This window comes from Hemitrygon akajei, chromosome 27 (assembly GCF_048418815.1).
Source record: "Hemitrygon akajei chromosome 27, sHemAka1.3, whole genome shotgun sequence".
In the NCBI taxonomy this organism is placed as follows: domain Eukaryota; kingdom Metazoa; phylum Chordata; class Chondrichthyes; order Myliobatiformes; family Dasyatidae; genus Hemitrygon; species Hemitrygon akajei.
Window position 1 is genome coordinate 20229236 of NC_133150.1, and position 26019 is coordinate 20255254.

Genomic DNA, 26019 nt, shown 5'->3' on the forward strand with positions numbered 1-26019 from the left:
ACTAAATGGGCTAACGTTGCAGTTAGAGGAAGGTTATGTTTCTTTGTGTTTCATATTGCTATCAGTAAATGACTGAAGAATTTGCATTTTAAAATGCTTGTTTTCCTTGATCAGAATGGGAGACTTAATATTAGAGTATTGGATATGAAACCGGACCCCAGGAAACGAGTTGCTTGAAATCAGGCAATTTAACATTGAGTCTGGAAGGTTGCAGTGCGTTCGTACAGAAGATAAGTTGTTCCTTAAGATTGTGATAAAAGGTTTTCTGGGTGTTCACAGCAGTTTCTATTTTTATTTCAGATTTCCAGCATGTGCACTTTTATGAGGTCATACTTCCTATAAACTAAATTCATACTGACCCGGGCTTCCCATTTGGAAAGGAAGTTCAAGGAAGTTTAGAAATAACTTAATTCAGCTCTGAATGTAGAATATTTTATATTCAAGATTAGTCTATCTTTTTTCAAAATATTTCTAATGCAGTTTGTTTCATAGCTGATTATGCATTTTGCAAATTCACTGTCAAAATCAAAAACCATTAAACAGAAGTGCTTACAACTTGTTGAGTGATGATGGCAATGTTTTCAAATATTTGCATAGGCTTCTCCTGGGTTTCTTAGCTGTCTAGTATTTCCTGGGGTACAGTTTTTTATGGTTAGATGTCCATGTGTATTGTTATTTTATATATGGTACCTACACTCAGTGGCCACTTTATTAGATATCTCCTGTACCTAATAAAGTGGCCACTGACCATGTTTGTAGTTGTCTGCTGTTGTAGCCCTCCAACTTCAAGGCTCCTTGTGTCATGTGTTTAAAGCCGCTCTTCTGCACACCACTGTTGTAACGCATGGTTATTTGAGTTACTGTAGCCATTCTGTCAGCGTGAACTAGTCTGGTCATTCTCCGCTGACCTCTCTCCTTGTTCTTCATACCATTCTTTGTCATCTCTACAGACCGTTGTATGTGAAAATCCCGGGAGAGTGGCAATTTTTTTGAGATGTTCAAAGCATCCCGTCTGGCACCAACAATCATTCCATGGTCAATGTCACTTAGATCACATTTCTTCCCCATTCTGGTGTTTGGGCTGAATAACAACTGAACATTGAGTTGCTGGCACGTGATTAGCTGATTAGATATTTGCATTAACGAACAGCTGTACATGTGAATTAGGTTAATGTAATGAGTTAATGTATCCTGTGGTTCTTAATGTCCTGTCCTGTTTTCTCTTCCCTGGTATTGTTTGCAATACTCCTATCTTTAGTTGTGTAATTTCTAAAGCCACTTAGTGTATGATTTATTGTGCATTGTATTATAAGTTGGAATTTGCTCATTTCAAAGCCTGAGCACATTATCATAGCTGATATTTAAGTGCAGAGAAGTATCTGAGTAGTTCCATTAATTCAGTCATTGCTGACTTTTGAGAATATAAATCATTGTATGCTCTATTATAGGAACCAATGATCAGTACCATCAAAATAATTATTAATTTATATTCTTTAAATATTTGGGCATACGGTGTGGCATAAACGGCTATTATTATTGTCAAATATAGCAAAGTACAGTGAAAATCTTCTCTTGCATATTGTTCCTACAGATCAATTCATTACACAGTGTGCTGAGGTAGTTCCAGCTAAAACAACAACAGATGCAGAATAACGAGAAAGTGCACTTACAAATGGAATTTAGTTCAGATTTAGATTAGCAGACAAAAACCTATTAATCGTGGGTGTGTATTTTTAATAACATGGGAAACATTGCTGAATGTTTATTTTGGATTCATTGCTGTGCTTGGACACAATTATCATTTCCAGCCATGATAGTTTAAAAGTCTTCTAGTCTTTGTCTATAATACATCTGGAAGTTAGAAGTATCTTGTAACACATTTGAAACAGTAAATCATACAAAAGGAAGACAACTGCACGACATCACTTTATTTTAACTTTCACTTCAGCTGTAGGTGGCATCTAACCTTGGCATTTAGAACTTGTGTTAAGTGCAAATGTTCAATATTGATGTAACAAACTGCGACCATATTGAAGTGAAAAGCTTTGCTTTAAAATAAGATTGTGCTGACATTGAGCCATAATTGTAATGAATACAAGAATTCAGTTTAGTTTAATACAAGCAGTTTTGGTAATAGTAAACCTTTAACTATCCTGTTACCCATGATTTGTCTTATTTACTTGTTTGATAAGATCCTTAATTTTTCATTCTCACCGAGCGAAATTGCAGTGTGCATCGTAGCCTGGTACACATGAAGATAAAAATCTGTGGCAAGTTGTGACTTTGATCTGACATTAATTTCTGTAAGGCAAGAGTAAATGTAGATAAAATGCGCAGGCCTTCGCAAATAAAAGTTTTCAGAAGTTTTTCTTTGACTTGCAACTTTTTAAAATTAATTCTTTGAGATGATATAATAGTCATGGCGAGTATTTGAAGAATCCACAATCACCTTGATTTGTTTTCAGGTGGACAAGTGATAATCTGGTGAACTTTTGCATTTGAAACCTGTTTTAAGCAAAATATTTGTCTCTTTTTCAGTATTGCTTGTATTGGCACAAAATTCTAGATCTAGATTTTATAATTGTACTCATAAAGTGCAGTTGCACTAAATATATCCAAATAATTAATTGTGTTGCACTTGTAATGTGCTTAATATTACATACTTTATGTTAGAAAGATCTCACATCATGGAGAGCAGATCAGGACTAGAAGAGTGAGGGGAACTTAATTGAAACATTTAAGTTCCTGAGGATCTTGACAAGGTGGGTATTGGCAAAGTTTCCTTAGTGAGGGAGAATATAAGATGAGGGCTTCACTTGTTTTAAATCAGGCAGTTGCTCATTTAATGTAAATGCGAGATGCGATGCAGATTTTTTTCCTCTGAAGGGCATGGGTCTTTATCACTTAGTTTTTCAAAGGGAAGTGGAACAGCTCCTGTATATTAAGGATGAGATAGATTTTGGTAAGTAAGTGTTGAATGGATAATAGGAATTCATCGGATAGGAGTGTAGAGTTGAAGTTTCAAGCAGATTCACTGTAGTCTCACTTTTGGCAGAACAGGTATGATGAATGAGTGGCTTATTGCTTAGAAAAATGAAAAAAAAACTTGAGCAAAAAGATTAGTGTAACTTGAGATGTAAGATTTACAATGCTATTAATGGGTGTATAATTTATTAACGTTGTTCGATGAGAATAACTAGACCAAGGTTGCTGCAGAATGCTGACAAATCGGAAGAAAAGTTAAATTCCTACATCCAATTTACTACTTCCTCTGGAAACTAATTTAGTTCCAGTCAGCATAGGAAAATAAGAGCAGAAGTGGGCCACACAACACTGCCTATCCCAGGCCTATCCTGCCATTCGATGTGATCTTGGCTGATCCATCCCTGGTTCTCATCTGGTCTTTATGCCATTTCCTTGTTGCCTCATATCTGTGGTCTTTCAAAGGTTTACCTGCTTCCTCTCAAAATGCCATTGATCTAGCCTCCATAACTCTCTACTGTTATTCTGAAGCAATTTCTTATAGTATGACACTGATTGGACATGAGGACAAATTGACATGAAATGTGTGTTGGTATTACATTTTGGCACACATTCTTACGACTAAAAGTGACCCAATCACTGGGATTTTCCCTATGGCCTCCATGACTTGATTCCTCCAAATAAATATTGATTTTTGATTTTAGAATATTTATAAGCTGAAATTGAAATTTCTCTATAATTCTTTATTGGACTTATATGCAATCCTCCAACATTGTTGATAATGCTGGGATTAGGAACGTCACTGCCACATTTCCTTTTCGGCCCTTCCCCTGGTTGAGATTGGTCTCCAGATGCTGTTGATAAAGTTAACTGAACTTTCATCATGTCGGTGCTTGCTGAAATTTTGGTCATTCTGTTTATTTGCAGCTCCAAACTTTGTAGAATGGTTCAGATTTGTATTCTGTCACTTGTACAGTGCTTAACTGAAATAAAAAGCAGCCTTTGTAAAATAAACAGAAAAAAATATGATTGCTTTTATCACACAGTATTTAAATGTCAAGATTACTTGGTCATTATTTTCTCCAATAATCTATCTTTGCTTTCCTCAATTTTTAAAATATAATTTGTAATTCTTCTCTGTATTTTCCTTTTTTTGTTTTACCTCCAAATGTATTTTTGTTTAAAGTAGCATTTGCCTTTTTAACAAACATTTATCTGGTATTACTGTTAAGGTCAAGAAATGTGTCAGTGCAGCAGGATGTAAAGTGCAGCCAGTGCTTGTTGTGCATGGCTGGACAGTCCTCATGGGATATCATCTTTTCTACAGATGCAGTTAAGTGAAAGGGCGTCAACTTTTCATTGCTAATACATAACAAATGTCTTGGAAAAAGGCCCTTTGCTGAATATGAAATGACTTGGAATCAGGAAAAATACTATTTGCTTGCTTTTCACTTGAAAAGTGTTTATCCCTTTCAATATACAGTCAGTGCCGTCTTTAGTTGGTACACGTGTACATCTGCTCGTTAATACAAATATCTAATCGGCCAAAAATGTAACAGCATAAAATGCATAAAAACATGCAAACATGGTCAAGAGGTTCAGTTATTGTTCAGACCAAACATCAGAATGGAGAAGAAATGTGATCTAGGTGACTTTGATCATGGAATGAGTGTTGGTGCTAGATGGGTTGGTTTGAGTTTCTCTGAAACTGTTGATCTGGGATTTTCATATACAACTGTCTTTCAACTTTACAGAGAATTGGACAACAAAAAACAGCTAGTGAGCAGCAGTTCTGTGAGCAAAAAGTGCCTTATTAATGAGAAATGTTGGAGGAGAATGGCCAGACTGGTTCAAGGTGACAGTAACTCAACAGTGGTGTGCAGAAGAGCATCTCTGAATGCTCAACGTGCCTAACCTTGAAGTGGATGGGCTGTAGCAGCAGAAGGCCATGAGCGTACACTCAGTGGCCACTATACTAGGTACAGGAGTTACCTATAAAACGGTTACTGAGTGTAGAGTCTAATTAACCACCCTGGACATTCAATGGCATTGCTGGCCGTCATCATTCTGGGGAAGAGGGTTAACATACGTACCATGGGTTCAGGAGCAGTTCAGAAATTGGATATCCTGTAGCAAGTGACTCATTTTGAAACATCCTAAAGTCTTTTCACCATTGGCAAAGTACATGTGTGTGACCATATACAACCCTGGGATTCGTTTTCTTGTGGGCATGCTTTGTAAGTCCAGGAATCATAACAAAATCGACAAAAGACCACACCCAACAGGATAGACAATCAATTTGCAAAAGACAACAAACTGTGCAAATACAAAACAAAAAAGAAATAATGATAATTAATAAATAAACTATAACTATAGAGAACATGAGATGAAGAATCCTTCAAAGTGAGTCCGTAGATTGCGGGAATGGTTCAGCGATGGGGAGAGTGATGTTATTCCCACTGGTTCAGGAGCCTGATGGTTAGGCTGTAATAAATGTTACTGAACCTGGTGCAGAGAATCTTTCTTCCTAATGTCAGCAGTGAGAAGAGATCATGACATGGGGGGTGGGGGGTCCCTGATGGAGGATGCTATTTCTGCAACAGCACACCGTATAGATGTGCTCAATGGTGGGGAAGGCTTATCTGTCATGTATTGGGCCATATCCACTGCTTTTTGTAGGATTTTCCATTCAAGGGCATTAATGTTTTCGTACAAGGTGAAGTACTCTCCACAACACGTGATGCAACCAGTCAGTGTACTCTCCATCATACATCTATAGAGGTCTGGGTAGCCTCTAACCTGATGGCATGACTATCAAATTCTCCTTCCAGTAAAAAAAATCCCTCCCCTCCCCTCATCTTCTATTCCTCACTCTGGCCTGTTACCTTTTTTCATCTGTCTATTACTTCCCCCTGGGTACCCTTCTCTATCCCTTTCTATTATGGTCCACTTGCCTCTCCTATCAGATTCCTTCTTCTCCAACCTTTGTCCTTCCCACCCACTTGGCTTCACCTTTCACCTTCTAGGTAGCCTCCTTCCCCTCTCCCTAGCTTTTTATTCTGGAGTCTTCGCAAACTTCTAAGGAAGTTGAGGCATTGTAATGTTTTCTTCATAATTGCATTTGCATGCAAGGTCCAGGGCAGATCCTCTGAAATGATACCATTGAAGAATTTAAAGATGCTGACCCTCTCTACCTCTGATGAGGACAGGTTCCTAGACCTCCGATTTCCTCCTCCAGAAGTTAAATAATCAGCTCTTTGGTCTTGCTGACATTGAGTAAGAGGTTGTTATTCTGGTACCACTCAAGTCAGATTTTCCATCTGCCTACTAAATGTTGATCCAATGAGGACCCTTCCCCCCCCCCCCCCCAATTCTTCTAAGCTCCAGCAAGTATAGACCTAGAGCCATGAAATTCTCCTCATATGTTAACCTGGCATCATTCTTGTAACCACCTCTAGGTCCTCCCCAATGACAGTGCATCCTTTCTTAAATATGGGGCCAGAACAGTTTACAGTACTCCAAACATGATCTGCCCAATGCCCCATAAAGCCTCAGAGTTACGTACTTGTTTTTATATTCTAGTCCTCTAAAAATGAACGTTAACATTGCATTTGCTTTCTTTACTACTGAATCAACCCAGAAGTTGACCTTCAGGTCAGGGGTTCCCAACTTCTCTTTGCCATGGACCAATGCCTTTATGCAAGGGGACTGTGGACCCCAAATTGTGAACCCCTACTGTACAGGATCACAATGAGATAGATTATGAGGTCAAGAGACCATCTTATCATACTAGGGAACAATTCAGTAGGCTTATAACAGTGGGGTAGAAGCTGTCCTTGAGTCTGGTGATACGTGCTTTTAGAGTGCACAGAGGAGAAGCTGGTTTCTGTGATGTGGACACAGATTAGCACAACTCTGCAGTTTTTCCAGTTACTGCAGAGAAATTGCTAAGCCGTGATGCACCCAGATAGGAATTTTTCTGTGGTGCTTCAATAAAAGTCGGTATGGATCACTGGGGACATGCCAAAATGCTTTAGCCTCTTGAGGAAGTAGAGACATTGGTGAACTTTCTTGGCTGTGGTGTCTACATGGTTGGACCAGGATGGGCTATTTGTGGTGTTCACTCCTAGGAACTTGAATATCTCAATCCCAGTACATTTTATGTAGTCAGGATCATGAGCACTGTCACATTCCCCTCCCCACCCCCACCAAAGTCAATGACCAGATTTTTGTTTTGCTGACGTTAAGGGAAATGCTGTTGTCGTGACACCATGATACTGAGCTGTCTCTCTCGTTCTCTCTCCCTGTATTCCAATTCATTGTTATTTGACCCACTGAGGTGGTATCATCTGAGATCTTGTGGATACCCAGAGTTAGAGCAGAATCTAGCCAACAGGGAATTTGCTTTGCATGTTTTGGTGCCATGTGCATTTGGTAGTAATGCTAATTTATTTGGGGAAAAAGAAAAATGCAAACTGGAGGATGAGTTACTGGAATGCATATTTAAATGAATTTAAATTATTAGCAAAAGATTTTTTTTGCTGATCTGTGAATGCGAGGGGGAAAACTATCAAATAGGTCCCAAGCATATCTCTCAATAATTTGTATCATGAGGAAAGAAAATAAATGAGAAGGTATAGACAATAGAGACAAAAATTCTGAAGTTACAGATGAGCAAAATAAGAGAGGAATAATGAAAAGAACAATCTAAATATTAACATTAAAAAATTACAACACCAGAGAAATATCCTGTAGATTTGACTGTTGAACTATACAAAAAAGATTTATAAAATGGTTTATAGCTGGATTTTAAAGTAGATTTATTTTATGTGGTGGGAGAGGAGATTTCCTGATCCTGTATGCTTTAACAAGCAAGCATGACTTCCATTGTGTTAATTACAATTATTTTTTGCTTGTTACAGTTTTTCATGACTGGGGTCATATAGGATGTGAGCATCTGATACCTAACTGTACTGAATGTGCTAGCCTGAGTGCTGTTGGAACTGTGAGTGACAGGAAACATATTTCCAAGTATAATCATCGAATAATACAACCAATTGTAATCAAGGTGAGATGATCATTTAGATATAAGTACTGGTGTTTTCATTTTGGAAAATTTTAATAGTGGATCATCTTTATAGTCCACCAAAATTTGAAGAGTCAACATGGTTGGAAGCTTGTTTTTGAGTGCAGTGTCTGAACTGTGTTTGGTATGAGTGAATAAGCTTTTTTATGGAAAGATTGTCAATTTATGCTCAAATTTCTGTAATATATTTTAATGCAGAATGTTAGAATGTTTCTTGGAGATATTTCTGAAATCTGAAAAATAATCTAAAAAGTAAAATAGTATAGAGAACAGATACATGCTTTGGTTTATAAGAGACTTGATCTACTGTTGGAGGCTGTTAGTTCTTTATGAAAGGAAGGGAATGGCAGTGGTCCAAAGTGATGGGGAAATTGTGGTTCATCTATAATGCAATATCAGGATTGAATAATGTTAGCGTTGCAAAATTACGATACTGAGTTTTATTGTTACCATAATTACATCACATTCAATCATGTTTTATGGTCCATTGTGAGATTACATATCTTAATGATCTAAAATATTGTTATACTGATGTTTTGTGTAAATTTATGTTTGTGATTTTTCTAAATATGACAGCAATTGTGTTAAACAGGCAGCAGAACCATAGTGATTGGGAGCTGGTTTTAGCACTGCAATTAACTTGAACTGCAGTAAGATAGGTCAGGAAATTAACCAGAATTCATACAGTTATCATACAGCTATCATTCTTTCTTCCTTTATTTATTGAGATACAGTACAGCGCAGAATAGCCCTTTCCAACACTTCGCTGCATGCTGCCCAGCAATCTTCCCTGATCTCTGAAATCCTATCCTAATCACAGGACAATTTACAATGACCAATTAACCGACATAATGACCAATTATATTTTTAGAGTGTGGGAGGAAACTGGAGCATCCAGACGAAACCCACACGGTCATAGGGAGAAAGTTCAAACTCCTTATAGACAGAGACAGGAATTGAACCCAGCTCACTGGTACTGTAAAGTGTCGTGCTAACCACAACACTACTGTTCCTTGTAGGAATGCTCATTGTGGTCAGCAGATGAAGACTTAAGAAATACAGAGCTGAAATTCTTTGTGGTCAAATAGCCTGCAAGTGACCGTAGTGATGTGACAGTGATGGAACCTTCAGCTTTAATTATGAAAAGGACAGGACATTTTGAGATGGGAAATAAAAGGGGAGTAACATCTGTTTTAGAGTGGTATTTCTTGGAATCACTGATTCTGAACATTAATTGATTCTGGTATCCAATATAAACAATCGTGTTTAAATAGAAAAGTAAATAAGACATGGTTTTATTTAATTAAAGATTTATGTTCAAACAAATTAACACAATGGTTAGATCAGAATTATAAATATATAATGTATGGCTGTGTGATTGTAAATGAGATTATAAATTTAGGATTCATTTACATCCTTGCCTCTTAACATTTAGTACGCAGATTATTGAGGTTTACAGTATGCATTCCTGCAAGTAACTGAATAGTTCATTTAAATGTGATGCATGTATCAAATGTGTGTTCTTCTCCCCATGTCCTGTAGAGTGGATCAGCTATATCATTGTCATATGGGGATTTGAAGCGTTTACATTCAAAATATAGAGAAACCATGGATGTATATCTTGAAGATGGAGGGAATCTTGAAGATATAGTCAATAAAAACTCAGTGTTTCCAGAAGAATCCAACCTAATTATTCACTGGTGAGATTTAAGTATAGTGAATCTACTCACTTTCTTCTCTTGATATTTTTAAATGTTTATATTAGCATTTGAAAACATTCTTGTTTACCTTTTTGTAGTTCTGTGCAGCAGATTTCTTTTGTATTGCTGCTGTAGCTCTGTAACCAATGCCTGAAATTAAGTTAATCAAATTCAGTCAGGAAATTGAGCAATTTAAGAATGAGAAATGTATTACTGGTTCTCAACCACAGAATTGCCTGGTTGATCAATGTAACAATCAATATCACAAACTGCTAACTGGTTTTCTGACTTTCTGAAATTTTAAACATGGGCTGAACACCAGACAGGTAACATTTAAACCATGGGTGCACAGGAAATAACTACTTAGGAGGCATCAACATCCTGGAGAGTCACCACAAAGAAGACACTTGGCCAGAGCAGAGCAGCAACATAAACCATGTAGCCACTGAGGCTTAGGCTACGATGCATCAATTGATTCAACTCCTTTCTGCCAACAATGTGGCGCAAGTTCTGTGTGATTAAATTATCTCTACCTGCTTGCAAGAAGCTCAACCCGTTCAGTACAAATACACACTAAAGCACATGTAAAATAGAAGCAGAGATAACCTTTTCAGAAATGTTGTCTGCTCTATTTTTTCCATTGAGATTAACCCTCTGTGTCAAGTTCAGTTTGCTGCTCACCCATATATTGGGTTCCATTGTATTTTTAATAATCTAAATATGAATCTTGAATATACTTATTGACAATTTATGCATCCACAGCTCACTGAGGTGGAGAAGTTCAAAGGTTTGAAATCCTCTTCATAAAATAATTTCTCCTTGTCTCAATTCTAAACGGCTGACTCTTTTTCCAAAGTCTTTGTCTCCATTAATATGTCAGCCCCTCTCAGAATAATTCATGTCTGAGTGAAATCACCTGTATCTTTCTAAAGGCCACTTTGTATTGGTTTGCTTTACTGCGCCTTTCCGAACATTCTGAAGAATTAATCCAGAGAATTGAAAATTTATAACTGTTCACTACCTGAATTTTTACATCCTGTAGTTCATTATTTAACACACCAACGTCCTGATATATACCAATGTTTACCAGTTCGCCATATTTTAAAGATTTTTTTTTTATAACAGTATTATCAAAATTAATTTCTTCACTTTTCCCCTACATTTCACTCTATCTGTCCCCACTTGATTCCATCCTCTTGCATCACTTTCCCCTTCCTTGATCTCTCTGGAGACAAACTGTCTACCACTATCTTTTATAAACCTATCGATTCCCGCAGCTATCTTGACTATACTTATTCCCACCCCATGTCCTGAAAAAATACCATCCCCTTTTCTCAGTTCCTTTGCCTCCACCACATTTTTTCCCAGGATGAGGCTTTTAAGAACATCAGAGATGTCCTCCTCCTTCAAAGAACAGAGTTTCCCTTTTTTCACCATTGCCCTCACCAGCATCTCCTCCAATTCCCGGGCACCTGCCCAACAGGATCCTACCCACCAAATGCATCTTTCCCCCCCCCCCCCCCCCACCCAAACTATGCTTTCCACGGGGATTGCTCACTCTAGCACATCCCTGTAAGCGGAAGATGTGCTACACCTGCATATTCACCTCCTCCCTCCATTAATTCGGAGCCCTAAACAGTCCTTTCAGGTGCGGCAACACTTCACCTGTATATCTGTTAGGGTCACCTGCTGTGTTCAGTGCTCCTGATACGCTCTCCTCTACATTGCTGAGACCTGATGTAGAATGTGGGACTGCTTTGTTGGGCACCTTCGCTCCATTGGCAAGAAGCAGGATTTGCTGATGGCCAACCATTTTAATTCCAATCTCCATCCCCATTCCAACAGTAGCCTCGTCTACTGCCACGATGTGGCCACTCTCAAGTTGGAAGAGTAACACCTCCTCTTCCATCTGGGTGGCCTCCAACCTGATGGCAGAAACATCGATTTTGCTAACTTCTGCTAATTTTTCCCTCCCCTTTCTCTCTTCTTCCATTTCTCCACTCTGACTCCCACTTACCTGTCTTCCTCACCTCCGCATGTTGCCCCTCCTCCTTCCCTTTCTTCCATGGTCCACTCTTCTCTCTTATCAGCTTTCTTCTTCTCCAGCATGTTACCTTTCCCACCTGTTGCCTCTGGGCTTCTTACTTCATCCACCCTCCTCCCCCCACCTGGCTTCACCTTCTATTTCGTATTCCTTCCCCATTTCACTCCCCCACCCTTATTCCTACTTCTTTGCCTCTCCTTTCCAGTCCTAATGAAGGGCTTCAGTCCAAAACATTGAGTATTTATTCATCTCCATGGATATTGTTGTTGCTCAGACTTTTGACCTGCAAATAGCAGCTGATACTGAGCCGTTTTATTAGTTTGCCAACCTGAAGACGAATGACCCAGCACAAGATGCTGGTAAACTCAGCAAGCCAGGCAGCATGTGTGGAGGGTAACAGTCGACGTTTCGGGCTGAGACCCTTTATCACGGCTAGAAAGGAAGGGGCAGAAGTTGGCATAAGAAGATTGTGGTGGGGAGTGGGGAAGAGTACAGGTAATAGGTGAGGAGAAAGGTGGGTGGGTGGGGGAGGCAGGGTAATGTGAGAAGCAAAGAGGTGGTAGGTGGAAGAGGTGAAGAAGGAATCTGATGGGAGAGGATGGGTGACCATGGAAGAAAAAGGAGAGGAAACAGGGAGGTGATGGACAGGTGAGGCAAAAAATATGGGTGAGAGGGGAATCAAAATGGGGAATAGAAAAAGAGGGGGGGTGGGAGAGAGATCACCGGATGTTGGAGAAATCAATGTTCATGCCATCAGGTTGAGACAGAATTTATTTTAGTCTGTGTCTAACCATTAGTCCTTGCCATACTAATCAACTCCCTTCATCGGCGTCCCACCCATCACTGGCTGTAGTGTATGCCAACTATAAAATATGCAACTGTTGACGTTCTGAAGCAACTCCAAAATCCACAACATTTGCCAAAGGTACGAAAGGAGTACATCCAAGTTCCCCTCTTAAAATCCTGACATGTTAATGTATTGCTGCTTCTACATTGCCGTTAGATCAAAGTAGTAGAACAGATCACCTGTGAACAAATATGGGAAAAGCTACATTTTGCAGATGGCAGCAATTGATGACAGTCACTTACTCCTATCATCTGGAAGGCAGTTAAGGATTTCCATTTGCCTTACCTAAAATACCCGTACTTAAAGAATAAAAAGATTGCTGGAAAGCATATGATCTCCCAACCAAACGAGACGAGAAAGTGATGGCCAAATCAAAAATTCTTCCTTTTATAATTTAGCTCTTTCTTTCTATAAACATTGTTACTTATTGTGCCATTTGATTTCTTTATATGTGAGTGTTTAACTTTGAATTTGTCTGTGTAATCATTTTATAATTTTCAGACCTGTTTATTGTTAAACAATTAATCAAAGGGCTCTTTTTTTTTACATTTGCCTCAAGTTAAATTTCTGAATTCATCATTTATATTTAAGCAGCATTCACCCATCTCAAATACCTAAATGTATTGTACCTTATTGTATATGGATAGAACAACCAACCATTCTGAGCCTGTGATAGTTGTTAACGTCCAGTTTTTAAGCTAGGGTAATTTGGTCATTGCTGCTTTTTTTCATTTAAAAAAATTGAATGGAATCTAGAGACCATTTTTTTTAATGTTACATTGATTTTGTGAGTTAATAAATATGCAAGCCACAATTCATTACATACCTATCAAAAATAGCATTTGAATTATAAATATCCTTAATGATTTCCTGGAGTTTGTTTCATGGCGAGAAATAGAGATATTGATATCTTACCTCATTTGAGCTTTTAAGTAATGTGGAAATCAAATTCATTTGTGAGAATATAATATCCAAAAAATATACATTTATGACAGAGCTACACTATTGAGAATCAGTCATAAAACATGTTACTTTCTCACATTGTTGACAAGACTAAAAGATTAGAACTAAGTAACTGCATGTAGTAATGGTTGGGCTGGTGGAATAACATTGATAAATGGATGTTTTCTCATTGTTATATCATCCGTCCCTTTCTAATTTTAATTAACGACATAATTGTATGGTATTTTCTAATTCTGTTTTTATAGTTTAGTGTATAAATATTTCATCTCCCTTCAGGCATAAGTGCAATTTCAATGTTTATACCATGAGATGTAGGAGCAGAATTAGGCCATTCAGCCCATCAAGTCTGATCTGCCATTATCTCACGACTGATAGATTTTTTCAACTCAACCCCCATTCTCATGCCACCACTCCATAATCTTTTACCAACTAAGAACTTATCAACCTATTTTGGAATGGATGTTTGTTTATACCTGAGGGTAATGTGAGAACTTGAGTTCAAACTTAGTAAAATATTTCTGAACAAATGTCCTGTGCAAAATGTATTTGCATGTAAACCCTTGTTTTTCATCACATGACCCTGGTAAAGATAATTTTTCAGAAGGCATACCAAAATGTTGGAATTATTTTTGTGTTCCAATGTTTGTATAAAAATGATACTCACAAATTTATTCAAAAAAAACTCATTAGTCTATAATCATAGTTTGTAGAAACCCTGTTTTCTGTTATCATCCAGAATCACAAATCAATCATAGCCTTTGTTAAAGGGAATACTTAGAGAGGGGTGGAAAACAGATTTGTATATTATAAATTAGCTTATATTATGATTTTAAAGTGTACAATACTTACCTCTAGTTTTAAATTCCGACTGCATGTCAACCATTTTAAATTATAACAGGTATAATAGCGGATTGCTGAAAACATTCATTTACTTACTTTGTTCTTTCAATTAAGACATTTGATCCTTATTTTGAAGAAATAAAGCAGTAATGGATATATTTTCCTGTATTTTTGAACAGTAACCAGATTTTAATCTTTTCCTCATAATAATCAGGAGAAAACAACGTATAAATGGAATGCATATTCTACGAGCAATTTTTCCAAATTCAAGCATGTTACCCTTTGAGAATAAAGTAACCCTGAAGAAATGTTTAATAACACCTAGCCGTGGTTCTCCATTCCAATTCCTGGTAAGGAAGATTGAAATAAGAGAATTGTGCTCTGTGGCTAAATACTAAACAAAAATGAAATTTTAATTATCTGTTCTCTTATAAAACTACTCATGAAAAGCATTCACAATTTTTTAAATTGGAGAATTAGAGCATGGTTTTGTCCGTCAAGTTTTCTTGATTTACAAAAGCCTCTCTAATTTTAGTTGTTTCTGTAATACATTTCTTCATTGAATTAATGTTTTCATCAGCCTTGCAAATATTGCCATAATTTGATGTTTAGCTTGAGAGGAGGAGGAATCTCAAATAGAAAGAAACATAAAAAACCTACAGCACAATAGTCTTAAATTTATTTAAGATAATCTTAAAAGGGAAAAGTAAATTACAGTAAACTAACTGAATTGCCCCTTGATAACCATACAAATGAAATTAATTTGGTACATTGCAAGAACAAATATAATATAAATATTATATATAAATCTTTTGAAAGGCAGATGCTCTATTTGAAGCAACTATGTCCAGAAAGAGAGAGAGAATATAAGAAAACATTTCACCCACATAGTGAAATTAGAACTTCAGAACACTAGAAAAGTTGTAAAAATTAAGAAAATGGGAGGAGAATAACAAGAAATGCAGAAAGCACTTTAAATGCATTGATATTTTTATAAGTCATTTGGTGGCAAATTATTGGGTAATTAAAAAAAAGTTTTCAAACTTCTGATATTTTCTTACCTGAAACCTCAGGTGTCACCATGTGTCTATGATTATGATGTAATATCTGATTGTGTAAAACAAAATGCATGTGATGTGCAGCAGTAAATTGTATTTATTAGAGTGGATTGTTGCTACTGTTCTATAACCTTTAAATTAACAAAATATCCCAAGGCTTCAACTCAAACATAAAAATTGATGTCAAATCACAACAAGATTATTACTGAAATTATCAAAAACTTGATTTAGATTGAATGAGTATCTTAAAGGAAGAATGAAAGGTGTAAACCTTTAGAGAGGGAGTTTAAGAGCTTGGGGCATTGCCAGTTAAAGGTTGCATATGGTAGTGCAATTGAATTTGAAATAAGATGTCAGTATTAGTGGAGCACAAATATCTTCAGGCTCCTGAGTTAACATATATTGATGAGAATTTTTGAATAGCTTATCCATGATACAGAAAGTCACCAGCAAAGAGAATTGGATAAATGTGGTAGGACATGAATAGCAGAACTTAGTTTGACTTCATGTTTATAGAGAGGAGGAAGAGGGAATGAGGGAGCCCAACCAGAAATGCATTAGAATGGTTCATTCCAGAATCTGAATCAGGTTTATTATCATTGATATAAGTCAGCAAAATTGTTGTTTCGCGGTAGCAATACAGTGCAATACATGTTATAAATTACAATAAGAAAAGTATTTTAAAAACTAAACGAGTAGTACAAAAAGAGGGCAGAAATAGTGAGGTAGTGTTCATGGGTTCATTGTCTATTCAGAAATCTGATGGCAGAGGGGAAGAAGCTGTTCCTAAAATATTAGGTATGTGTCTTCTGGCTCTTGTACATCCTTATTGATGGTGGTAATGCAAAGAGAGTGTGTCCTGGGTAATGGGACTCCTTAATAATGGATGCCACCTTTTTGAGACATCGCTTTTTGAACATGTCCTCAACAAAATTGCCTTTGTGAGTTTAAAAAGCAAATACAAAGAGGCAGACTTACAGACTTGGGGTAATATTAAGTAGACAAAATAGATAGTCTTTTGTTCATGCTAGGCATAACACCAAAGATTCATTACTTTTCACAAAGTTAGGTGGAGCTGATCATGAGAGAATGTGGGATTAATTTAAATGTTCAAGGCTTGAGGTGTTAAGTAGTATGGACAGAAGCCAGGTAAATGGAACGATTAGCTTTAATTGATCAGCCTTAAAATTGTATAGCTAAGCCTGCAACTTGTGATCCATTGTAATCATATTTTTGTTTCTTTGGAAGCTGTTTGTTAAATCCAGTTGTACTTTTCTATAAAAAGCTATAGAAATGAAGGTACAAAGTATTGCCATATAGCTGACATTTCATACAAACTCTGTAATTTAGTACTGCGATGTGGACAAACTCAGTGGGGATGATTTTCTTTTTAGAGAGATGCATTGTGTATTGTTTTATTTTCACAGATAAGACAATAATTTGAATAAATGGATTTAAAACTGTGAATACATATTTTTCTCTATTTGCTTATTTTCTGAACTTGTGACATTTCTAAAATATTTGCACAATATAGTGCGTGCTGACAGTCTGAAAAAACTGACCAGGCAACGGTAAACGTCTGACAGTGGAACACAATTAGCATTTTGGGTTAATAGCCTCTCATGAAGATTGGGAGTAGTTGGGGATACAGAGGAAAGGAGGGAGTAAAAAGAAGTGGTAAAACAGGAAAGATTTTGTATCCCCACCAGCTCCATATAGAGAACAAATGGCAGTCCTTTTTGTTGTTTAATCTTCTATCCCTTTCAGCTTATCACAAACTTGCCTCTTTCCCCACCACCCTTGATCACCATTTCCTTTCCATTTCAAAAACCTGTTCTTTTCTCTCACTCCTGATAAAAAATCCCATGACTAAGTATTAGCTCCCTTTCTCTGCTATTACTGCCTGACCTTCTGATTATTTCCTGTAGCAGGATTAAGTTTTTATGGCTTAAAAGAAATAAAGTTACTTTTTGTACCACTTCATTGAAACTTTTACCTCATCTAGAAGTACTTGCTGATATAGCTACATTAAAAGAAATATGAATTTCAATTGTATGTGTTTGTAGAGCAGAATCAAACATGAGGTAAGTATGTTCAGCCCATGGTTTTTAATGGCATTTTTGGTTTATTTCTCTTTATTAAAAGCTACGCTATACTTTCTGTGTCTTGGTTTGCATTTCCAAAGAATGAGTTATGTTTAAAATTTCAAAATTGGAACCACCATGACGGTATAGTGTAGTTAATAAGTGTGGTTAGCTGGTTTCAAATTTTTAATTTTCATATTATGAAAAAAGAACTGATTCAGTTTTGGGCTATTTTTGGGTCTTGGTTACTCATGTTAATTTCTTGTTTCTTGTGAAGAATTTTATAGTTCTTATTATGTGATGCTTAGAATCTGATAGTTTTGGCAGAATTTGCCACCTTGATTGTACAATTAGTTTTTTTTAAAAGGCAGCATATTAAACAATTACCCCATTTGAGAAAATTCTGGAGTAGGTAACAGTTTTTAGAAATAAAAATATTTGAGATTAAAATTTATGTATAGAATTGTCCAGGTAGAAAAAATTTCATAAATTCATTTGAAAAAGGTTTAAACAACTTAAATTTTAGCCTGACATTTTAAATAAAATATTATTGTTTTGCTTAAAGGGATCGTCTGCTTTAGGGGATTCATGTAACTCACTTGTGTATTTTTTTAAGAAAATAGACTGTAAAAATGCAAATTTTGTGCAATTTTTAAATGCCGTTTGATTTTATGTCTCTTCATTTTTTTGCTTTTCCGTAGTCCCACCAGCTCCATATAGAGAACAGTTGGCTGGTTGTAGGGAGAGGTAATCTGAAACTTCAGATCAAAGCCTCTGAAAAATGTGCAGAACAGTGTGGTTCCTTTTTAGTCCAACTAGGTGAAGGTGATATCGGTAAGTAGTAAAGTTTACTGTTTTGTGTTCTCATTGTTTATATATTGTATTTGAGTGGATGTGTTGCTCTTTCACCCAGGTCACTAGCAAAACAAATAGGCATCATCTAAAGGATGTAATCCATTTTAATTAAACATGAATTCCTTAAGAAGAAAAGAATTACGGTCTGTTTTAGTGGTCATCTTGGTTTAAGCTTTCTTTCAGTCTTCTCCATAGCTTTGGAGTGTTTGTGTGTGTGTGAGAGAGAAAACAAAAGAGAATGAATATGAAGTGCAGAAAATTCTGCTTCATCAGCAGTACCAAGGGTGCAATGTGTACCAGGTGTGCGCCACTGTAACGATGACGGCTGTTTATAATGTAACACAACAGAAGAAATATGTAGCTGATAGCTAGCTATCTGTAGTTTTCCTGCCTAACATGTTATATAGTCACAGCTGGGTTGTGGGCAGTTGTACGCAGGTGCTCTAGGACAGAATCCTCTTCACCTTTTTCTTTAAGGTGCTTTACCAATCACTGGTGCTATGCACCTGGTCCACCATTGACCAATTGCCTGAGCGTGAAAATTGCACATCAGAAAATGTGGCCAAGGCAATATTTCCTTCGTCTGAAATGGATTAAACTTGTGGCTGAACTTAATAAAAGATGCATCTATCTATGAATAAACCAGATAGTCTGTTTCATACCCTACTAATATCAATGGAAGGTCTTGGCTGTAGAGTCCTACAAAGTTTCACTGTGTACACAGTTGAAGTGACCAGACTCCATGGAATGGTAACTACCTCGTGGTTCTGTTTTCCCCAGTAAGCTAATGGATTTATAGATGAGGAGAATTTAAAAATCTATGAATATTAAAAAGACATATTTTGATAAACTAAGTTGTTCACTATTGGCTTGAGCTGAATGTTGGAATTGTAATCATAAGACATAGGAGCAGAATTAGGCCATTCAACTCATTGAATCTGCTCCACTATTCAATCATGACTGATTTATTCTTTTTATCCCCATTCCCCCACCTTCTTCTCTTGATATGTAATACTCTTACTAATAAAGAACCTGTCAACCTTTGCTTTAAATGTACCCCATTGACCTAGCCTCCATAACAAATTACACAGATTCACTACCCTCTAGAAATTCCTCCCCTGCTCTGCTCTAATTCTATGTTTCTTTATTCTTTACTCCTTTATTAATAATGTTGAATGTCATAATTTTAAAGTATTGAGGTACAAAATATCTATTTTAATTGAATGGAGGATTTATTTAATTTAAAGAGTAAAGAGCATTTTTGTTTGCATTGTTCTGGAATCAGAAAAGCATGCACAATTGCAAGCAACCTGAGATGGATAGCAAAATTATCTGCTGTTGCATTGGCACATTTACTGATCCTTGTTTTACAGAATGCTTTTATTACAATCCCAAACAACAGACCATGCTACATTGCTCGTGATCAAACAGAAAATTTATTTCTTTTATTAGAAGTCTGCAAAATGGTACTCCTAATTTTTTTCCCTAAGTCTTTGCTAATTCTGTACAAACTACAAAATTGATCACATTACAATCTACTACATGAAACATGCCATGTCATCCAGTAGAACATTTATAGTGCTAACTGGCCACGTGTGCTTCTTCTCATTTAAGTTCATCTTGCCTTTTCAATACTCAAATTTATTCGTGCTCAGCTACTTCATGTAGTTGGGGTAAAGAGGTATGATGTTTATTTATGACACTCTGTATTAACTGCATTTATTTGACTATTTTAAAATACTGTTTTGCAGTTTATGCCAATTCAAATTATTGGCAGATGACCATTTCACCATCTGGAGAGCAAACTCTTATTATTTGTGTTGGATCCATCTGATTCGGGATGCTTTTGGCTATGTTACATCATTTCTGTGCAAAATTGCTGTTTTATTAAAGTCTTAAATCGGCTGCAGGAGTGAGCCCCTTGAGTCGCACCACCAATTCAAAAAATCATGACTGATCTGCTTGATGAGCTTGGATTTGTGTTCCAAAGTTATTCTTCAATTTTTACACCTGGACCATCACTTTGAAATCAATTGACTGCAGTGCACACCAATCCCAAGTATTATCTGTGTCATTGACATTTGGAATGTCCAGTGTACTTTGAGTTTCAGATGTCTCTCACCATCTTAAGTTCCTCTTTGGTTATGTGTAAACACTTATTTGATAAAATGCTAAATATATTAAAGCTCGAGGAAATAAAACATTTTACTTTTGACTTTTTGATTGTGATCTTAGTTAACTAATGATGCAGAATAAATTATTAATATTTTCAGGGAGAAGTCATTAATAAATTACTGTTTCTTTAGAATAGAAACAGAAGTTTATTAGTCATTAAATAGAACGAGCAGAAGACAATGTTAAATTTTGGAGAACAGGGGACAAAATATTCTCTAAGAAAGGAAAATAATGGTACAATTCATACTGCTTTGCTTCAAGCAAAACATTTGTATGTAAAATTATGACTTCTACAAAATAGAATTTGTATAAAATCTGGTGACTTAGAAAATTGGCAATAATAATAATGAGGCCTCTGTGTACATACTTTATATATTTGTATATGTATAATGTTAAAATCATTGAAATATTTGCCTTGGTTTTTTTTTGAAAAAGCTAAATATTTGAATCACAAATATGTTTAAGCAATTTAATAGTATGTTCAAAATAAAATTTGTTTCAAGTGTTATTGCAGACCTCACTTTTGTTGTAGGTCTTTAAAAGGGGGAATAAAAGCCCTTTGATGTAATCACTTTGCAATCTGTAGTATTAACTTGAACGTGATGAACTCTTGTAATACATTATATTTATACACAGTCATTCAGTCACTTCCAGTTTTTAGTATATTGCAACATTAAACACAAGAGAATTGGATCGTGCATGAATTGAATAATAACGTGAGCATTGTGAGAATCCAGGCAAGAGGCACTATTTTTCTAATGAGCCGCATTAAACTCATGCACAACCTGGTATTTTAAGGAGTTTTTTTGTGATGATTAATTCTTAATGAAAAAAATTACAGTGTACCCCATTTTACGGCTCATTAGGTAATGGAAATTTGCCCTTCCAGAATTTGAGGGAAAATAACTAAAGAAATGCAAAATACAAAACAAGCAACAAAATTTGCCCATTTTTGTCAAGGATTTGCATTATGGACAATTGTGATACTGTTTTCTGTGGGCAATACCACTGTAATGCAGTGGTGTGTTGCAGTACTTATAGATGAATCAAAACAATTAAGTGGAAGCACAAGGGCAGCAAAATTTGTGGAAACGTAACATTTTGTTCATTGTTTTATTCATTGCTGAAATTTTAGAAATATTTTTGATTGTTACATTGTGACTTTTTAACAGATTTATGATTGGTGTAAATGTTCAAAAAACCCTGACATCTTTGCCGCCTTGGATTATTTTCCAGCACACCTCACATGTGTGAAATCCTGTTGATTGTCTTCTGACAACTACACTGATGTTACTGTTTTCCGAAAAGAAATGGTCAGTTTTATTCAGACAAATTATTAAACATTATAATTATTGTTTCATATGGTAAACGCCAGTGCCTGAACTGCTAGCTTATCTGTGTTTTGCTCTCATGTTGTGACCTGGTAAGTTTTCAATCACTCATGACTGTTTTTAAGTAAGTAACTTTTGTTACAATGTACTGTACTACATACCTTTGCTGAATATTACTAAGAATGAGTAGCCATTTTGAATATTTAACAGTACAATACAGTATGGGCCCTTTGGCCCTGACCTATATAAACCAATCTAAGCCCTCCTTCACACATAGCCCATTTTTCTTTCACCCATGTGTCATTTAATAGTCCTTAATGTATCATCTTCAGTCAGCACCTCTGCAGTGCATTCTGAGCACTTACCACTCTTGTGTGTAGTTTAAAATAAAAACTACCTCTGATATCTCCCCTAAACTTTCCTCCACTCACCTTAAAAAGATATTCTCAGGTAATGGCTATTACTGCCCTGGGGTTAAAATAAAAAAAGTACTAACTGTCCACTGTAAGCCTCTCATAATCTTATTTATCTCTATCAAGTCGTCTTTCATCCTTCTAATGAAAATTCCTAGCTCACTCAGTCTTTTCACATATAAAACATGTTCTCTAATCCAGGCATTATCCTGGTAAATCTCCTCTACATCGTCTCCAAAGCTTCCACAACCCTTCCATAATAAGGTGACCAGAGCTGAACACAATACTCCCAAGTATGGTCTAAGTTTTATAGATTTGCAACATCACCCTGCAGCTCTTGAACTCTCTCTCCCAACTATTGAAGGCAAACACATCATATGTCTTCTTAGCCACCCTACTTGCTTGGCAACTTTGAGGAATTTACTGTCTGGGACCCCAAGATCCCTCTGTCCTTCACACTGCCAAGAATCCTGCTTTTACTCTTGTACTCTGCCTTCTAGTTCAACCCAACTGCATTGTTCCAGATTGAACTCCATCTGCTATTTATTGAACATACACTGATTCATGATGATCTTTTGTTCCCACAGGAACCCCTATTAGATGGCATATAGTCATCATAACACTTATTTTCCTCTCATGTGGGAGTCTTTTGTCTAATTGTTCACTAATTTTCTTCCCTTTTTTTTGAGATTGTAGTTAAATTCAAAAAGGAAATTTGAATCGTATTTAGTTTCAATAGGTTTTCTTTCAAGCTTTGATTGCCTTCTCTACTTAGTTGCATTTGAAATACTGCTGTATGTTTATGCAAGCTGAAGGTCTAATCATAGCCTGCTCTTCATATGTTGCTTTTAATTCTAAGATCATAGTTAACATAAATCAATTCGCAAGTTGTGAATTCCCTTGTAACTGGAATTTATTCTTAAAGAAGAACCCCTTGGTACTCTTAGTTATCCAGAAAGCTTACAGAAGTTTAGATTTTCAATTACAATTTGCAAGTCATTGCTACACTGATTACAACATTTGAAATGATAATCAGGCAGATGTTTTAAAGTAAATCATTGGCCAGTATGACGTGAGGAACCCATTTTAATTTTATTACAGTCACTGAGGAGTACTGCAAAATAATTCTGCACCTTACTTCATATTTATACACACAATGATTATCTACCAGCATGAAATCACACCATCAAGAGTTCATATAGAAAAAATGAGATCCTGTTTTTGTTTGTATTGCCTGAGATATTTAATGTAAAGATAGATATAATGCTGTAAAACAAAAATGCATGATTGAGATGAAAAATGGAGTCCTGTGTATTGTTGTGGTTACCATACTGTAGTTTGGGACAACACCAGACATGGTGCAGATGAGATTTATGAAAGTGTTGCCAGATTTGAAGTACAGCAACTGGCTTGTGGAGACTTGGAAATAAAGATAGAGAGGATTGAATTAATTTAATAATGAGCAGTATTAATTAATTGTTAGGAACATTAGAAGGGAGTACAGACAAAGAAAAATCTTTGGGCATGCCTAAAAGAGTGGTAGAGGTACAACCCTCTCCACCCAACTATTGCCCCAGTTACAGTACATTTTAAATGTAACACTTTGAATGCTTGAAAGGTAACTTATGAGACATGTTGGAATGTGAGAATAATCAAAATAGCTCTCTCTCTGTCTTTGTCCAGAATGATTTGAGTGGCTTCCTTTGCTGTAGAACCAATAAAATCTACAATTATTTAAAACTAAATAAATAATAAACTACAATAAAAGGGAGAGTTTTTTCCCAAGGTTTGTTTCAATTTTTTTTAGCAGCTGTGCCTTGGATTAATGTCCACAAGGGTGGAGATAGAAACCGATATTTTGTTTTCAATTTCCTTTGTCACTGAATCATAATTTGGATTGAATCTTGGGGAATGACAATATCTGTTATGCCAAAACTCGCTATACAAATGTTTCCAGATTTTTGGAACGTCGTCCAAACTACTGAGTGTCAGCAAAGGGAAAAGAAAAACACTTTCATGACATGAACATTTGGAAATTGATGGACTACTCAGACCATAGCTGACTTTTCTCTTTGTATTGGAGATGTAAAAATTATAGGAGTTACAGGAAGAAGCCTTGTCCATCAGTTCATGTCAACACTTTGCAAGACGTTTCCAATTAAATTTACTCCTTGATTTCTGTTTAGGTAGAATGTATTTAAATGTTGGCAAACATCCCAAACTGTACAGCACAGTACAGCCTTTGACCCAGGCCAACTATGATGACAGTCAAAACTAATTATATCATTACCTCTCCGTTTCTGTCTATTCTCAGCTTGTTTATTTTCATCCATTGAAAGGTACTATAGCCATGTGACGACCCTGAGAAAACAACAAGCAGTCGGTCTTCTTCCTTCATTCACGGTCTTCAGTCATTTATTAGTGGCCATTCTCAGGCCAGTAGAAGGTATCTGTCAACCAAGAGGGATTATGAAGAACTTCCCTCTGAAATGTACCTCAATATTACATCAGCTAGGGCCAAACAAGGCTGTATCGCTGCCCTAAAACTTCCCTCAAACTTTCCCATCCCAAACCTGCACATTACTTCCATTAAACTTTCCTTTCTAAAGGAGGTAATTTATAGGATAGATGGGAAATCCCTTGGACTCGTTTACTTAACCACACAAGAGAACAGGTTTTACACTAAAAATAAGTCAAAGCACCTCCACGAACCTTCCCTGGAGCAGAAGAGTATCTAACAATAAGGGGCTATTATAAGAGCCCTGTCATGATTAAAGTTGCACTTATGAGCGACCTTTCAGCAAAGGCAGGCATTGATGTGAAATCCACCACCCCCCATGCACTAGCACAGATTTTGGCCTCGTGAATTATAGTGATCCGCGTTCTCCGACACGTGGGATTTGTGCTCCATACTTAAGGCAACCCAGAACAGCGGAGAGTGACTACCAGCGTGTCTAGAAAATCTGCTGGATTTACTTGTAAAAAAGGCAAAGTGGTAATTAGCGTCCTCTTCTAGGCCAAGGTGTGTAGCATTGGGACTCCAGTAATACTCAGGCCAGCTCTTGCTGTGTTTTTGATATCAGGCTTCTGTGAAAATGCATTTTATTCTGAGCTCCATCACTGCAAGAGAATGCCAGGAGGAATGAGGAAGACCTCATGGTTGTTCCAAAAGCTTCCTTCAAAACGAAACCAACATTCTCAATAGTTCATGATAACTCCTGCACTGTGCCCAATCAAAGCAAAGCAGCAAAGACTTGGTGTACCTTGAAGAGCTTTGCAAATACACCTAAAAAGGAGCTTTGAATCAACAAATCCTAAAGCACCTCCACCAGATTAACAGTTCTAGAGGAACTCAGCTGGCCAGGCAGCATCTATGGTAAAAAGTACAGTTGCCGTTTCGGGTCAAGACTCTTCATCAGGACTGGAAAGAAGGATGAGAAGTCAGAGTAAAAAGATGGAAGAGGGGAGGAAGAAATACAAGGTGGTAGGTAATAGGTGAAACTGGGAGGGTTGAAGAAAAGAGCTGGGAAGTTGATTGGTGAACGAGATAAAGGGCTGGACGAGGGGGTATCTGATAGGAGAGGATAGACGACCATGGAAGAAGGAGCAGGAGCACCAGAGGGAGGTGGTGATGGGCAGGT

At 36.6% G+C, this 26019-nt stretch overlaps 1 protein-coding gene across 1 annotated transcript in view; it reads left to right on the top strand.

Annotated features, from left to right (window-relative positions):
• c27h6orf89 (chromosome 27 C6orf89 homolog) overlaps positions 1 to 22008 on the top strand; it is a 32663-nt gene extending 10655 nt beyond the window's left edge. Inside the window, exons 3-7 of the mRNA XM_073030454.1 lie at positions 7905 to 8050; positions 9611 to 9768; positions 14677 to 14812; positions 18306 to 18438; positions 20211 to 22008. Of these exons, the coding sequence (XP_072886555.1) occupies positions 7905 to 8050; positions 9611 to 9768; positions 14677 to 14812; positions 18306 to 18438; positions 20211 to 20293 (656 nt within the window). The 3' untranslated portion in view covers positions 20294 to 22008. The remainder of the gene's footprint in view (positions 1 to 7904; positions 8051 to 9610; positions 9769 to 14676; positions 14813 to 18305; positions 18439 to 20210) is intronic.
• The last annotated feature ends 4011 nt before the right edge of the window (positions 22009 to 26019 follow it).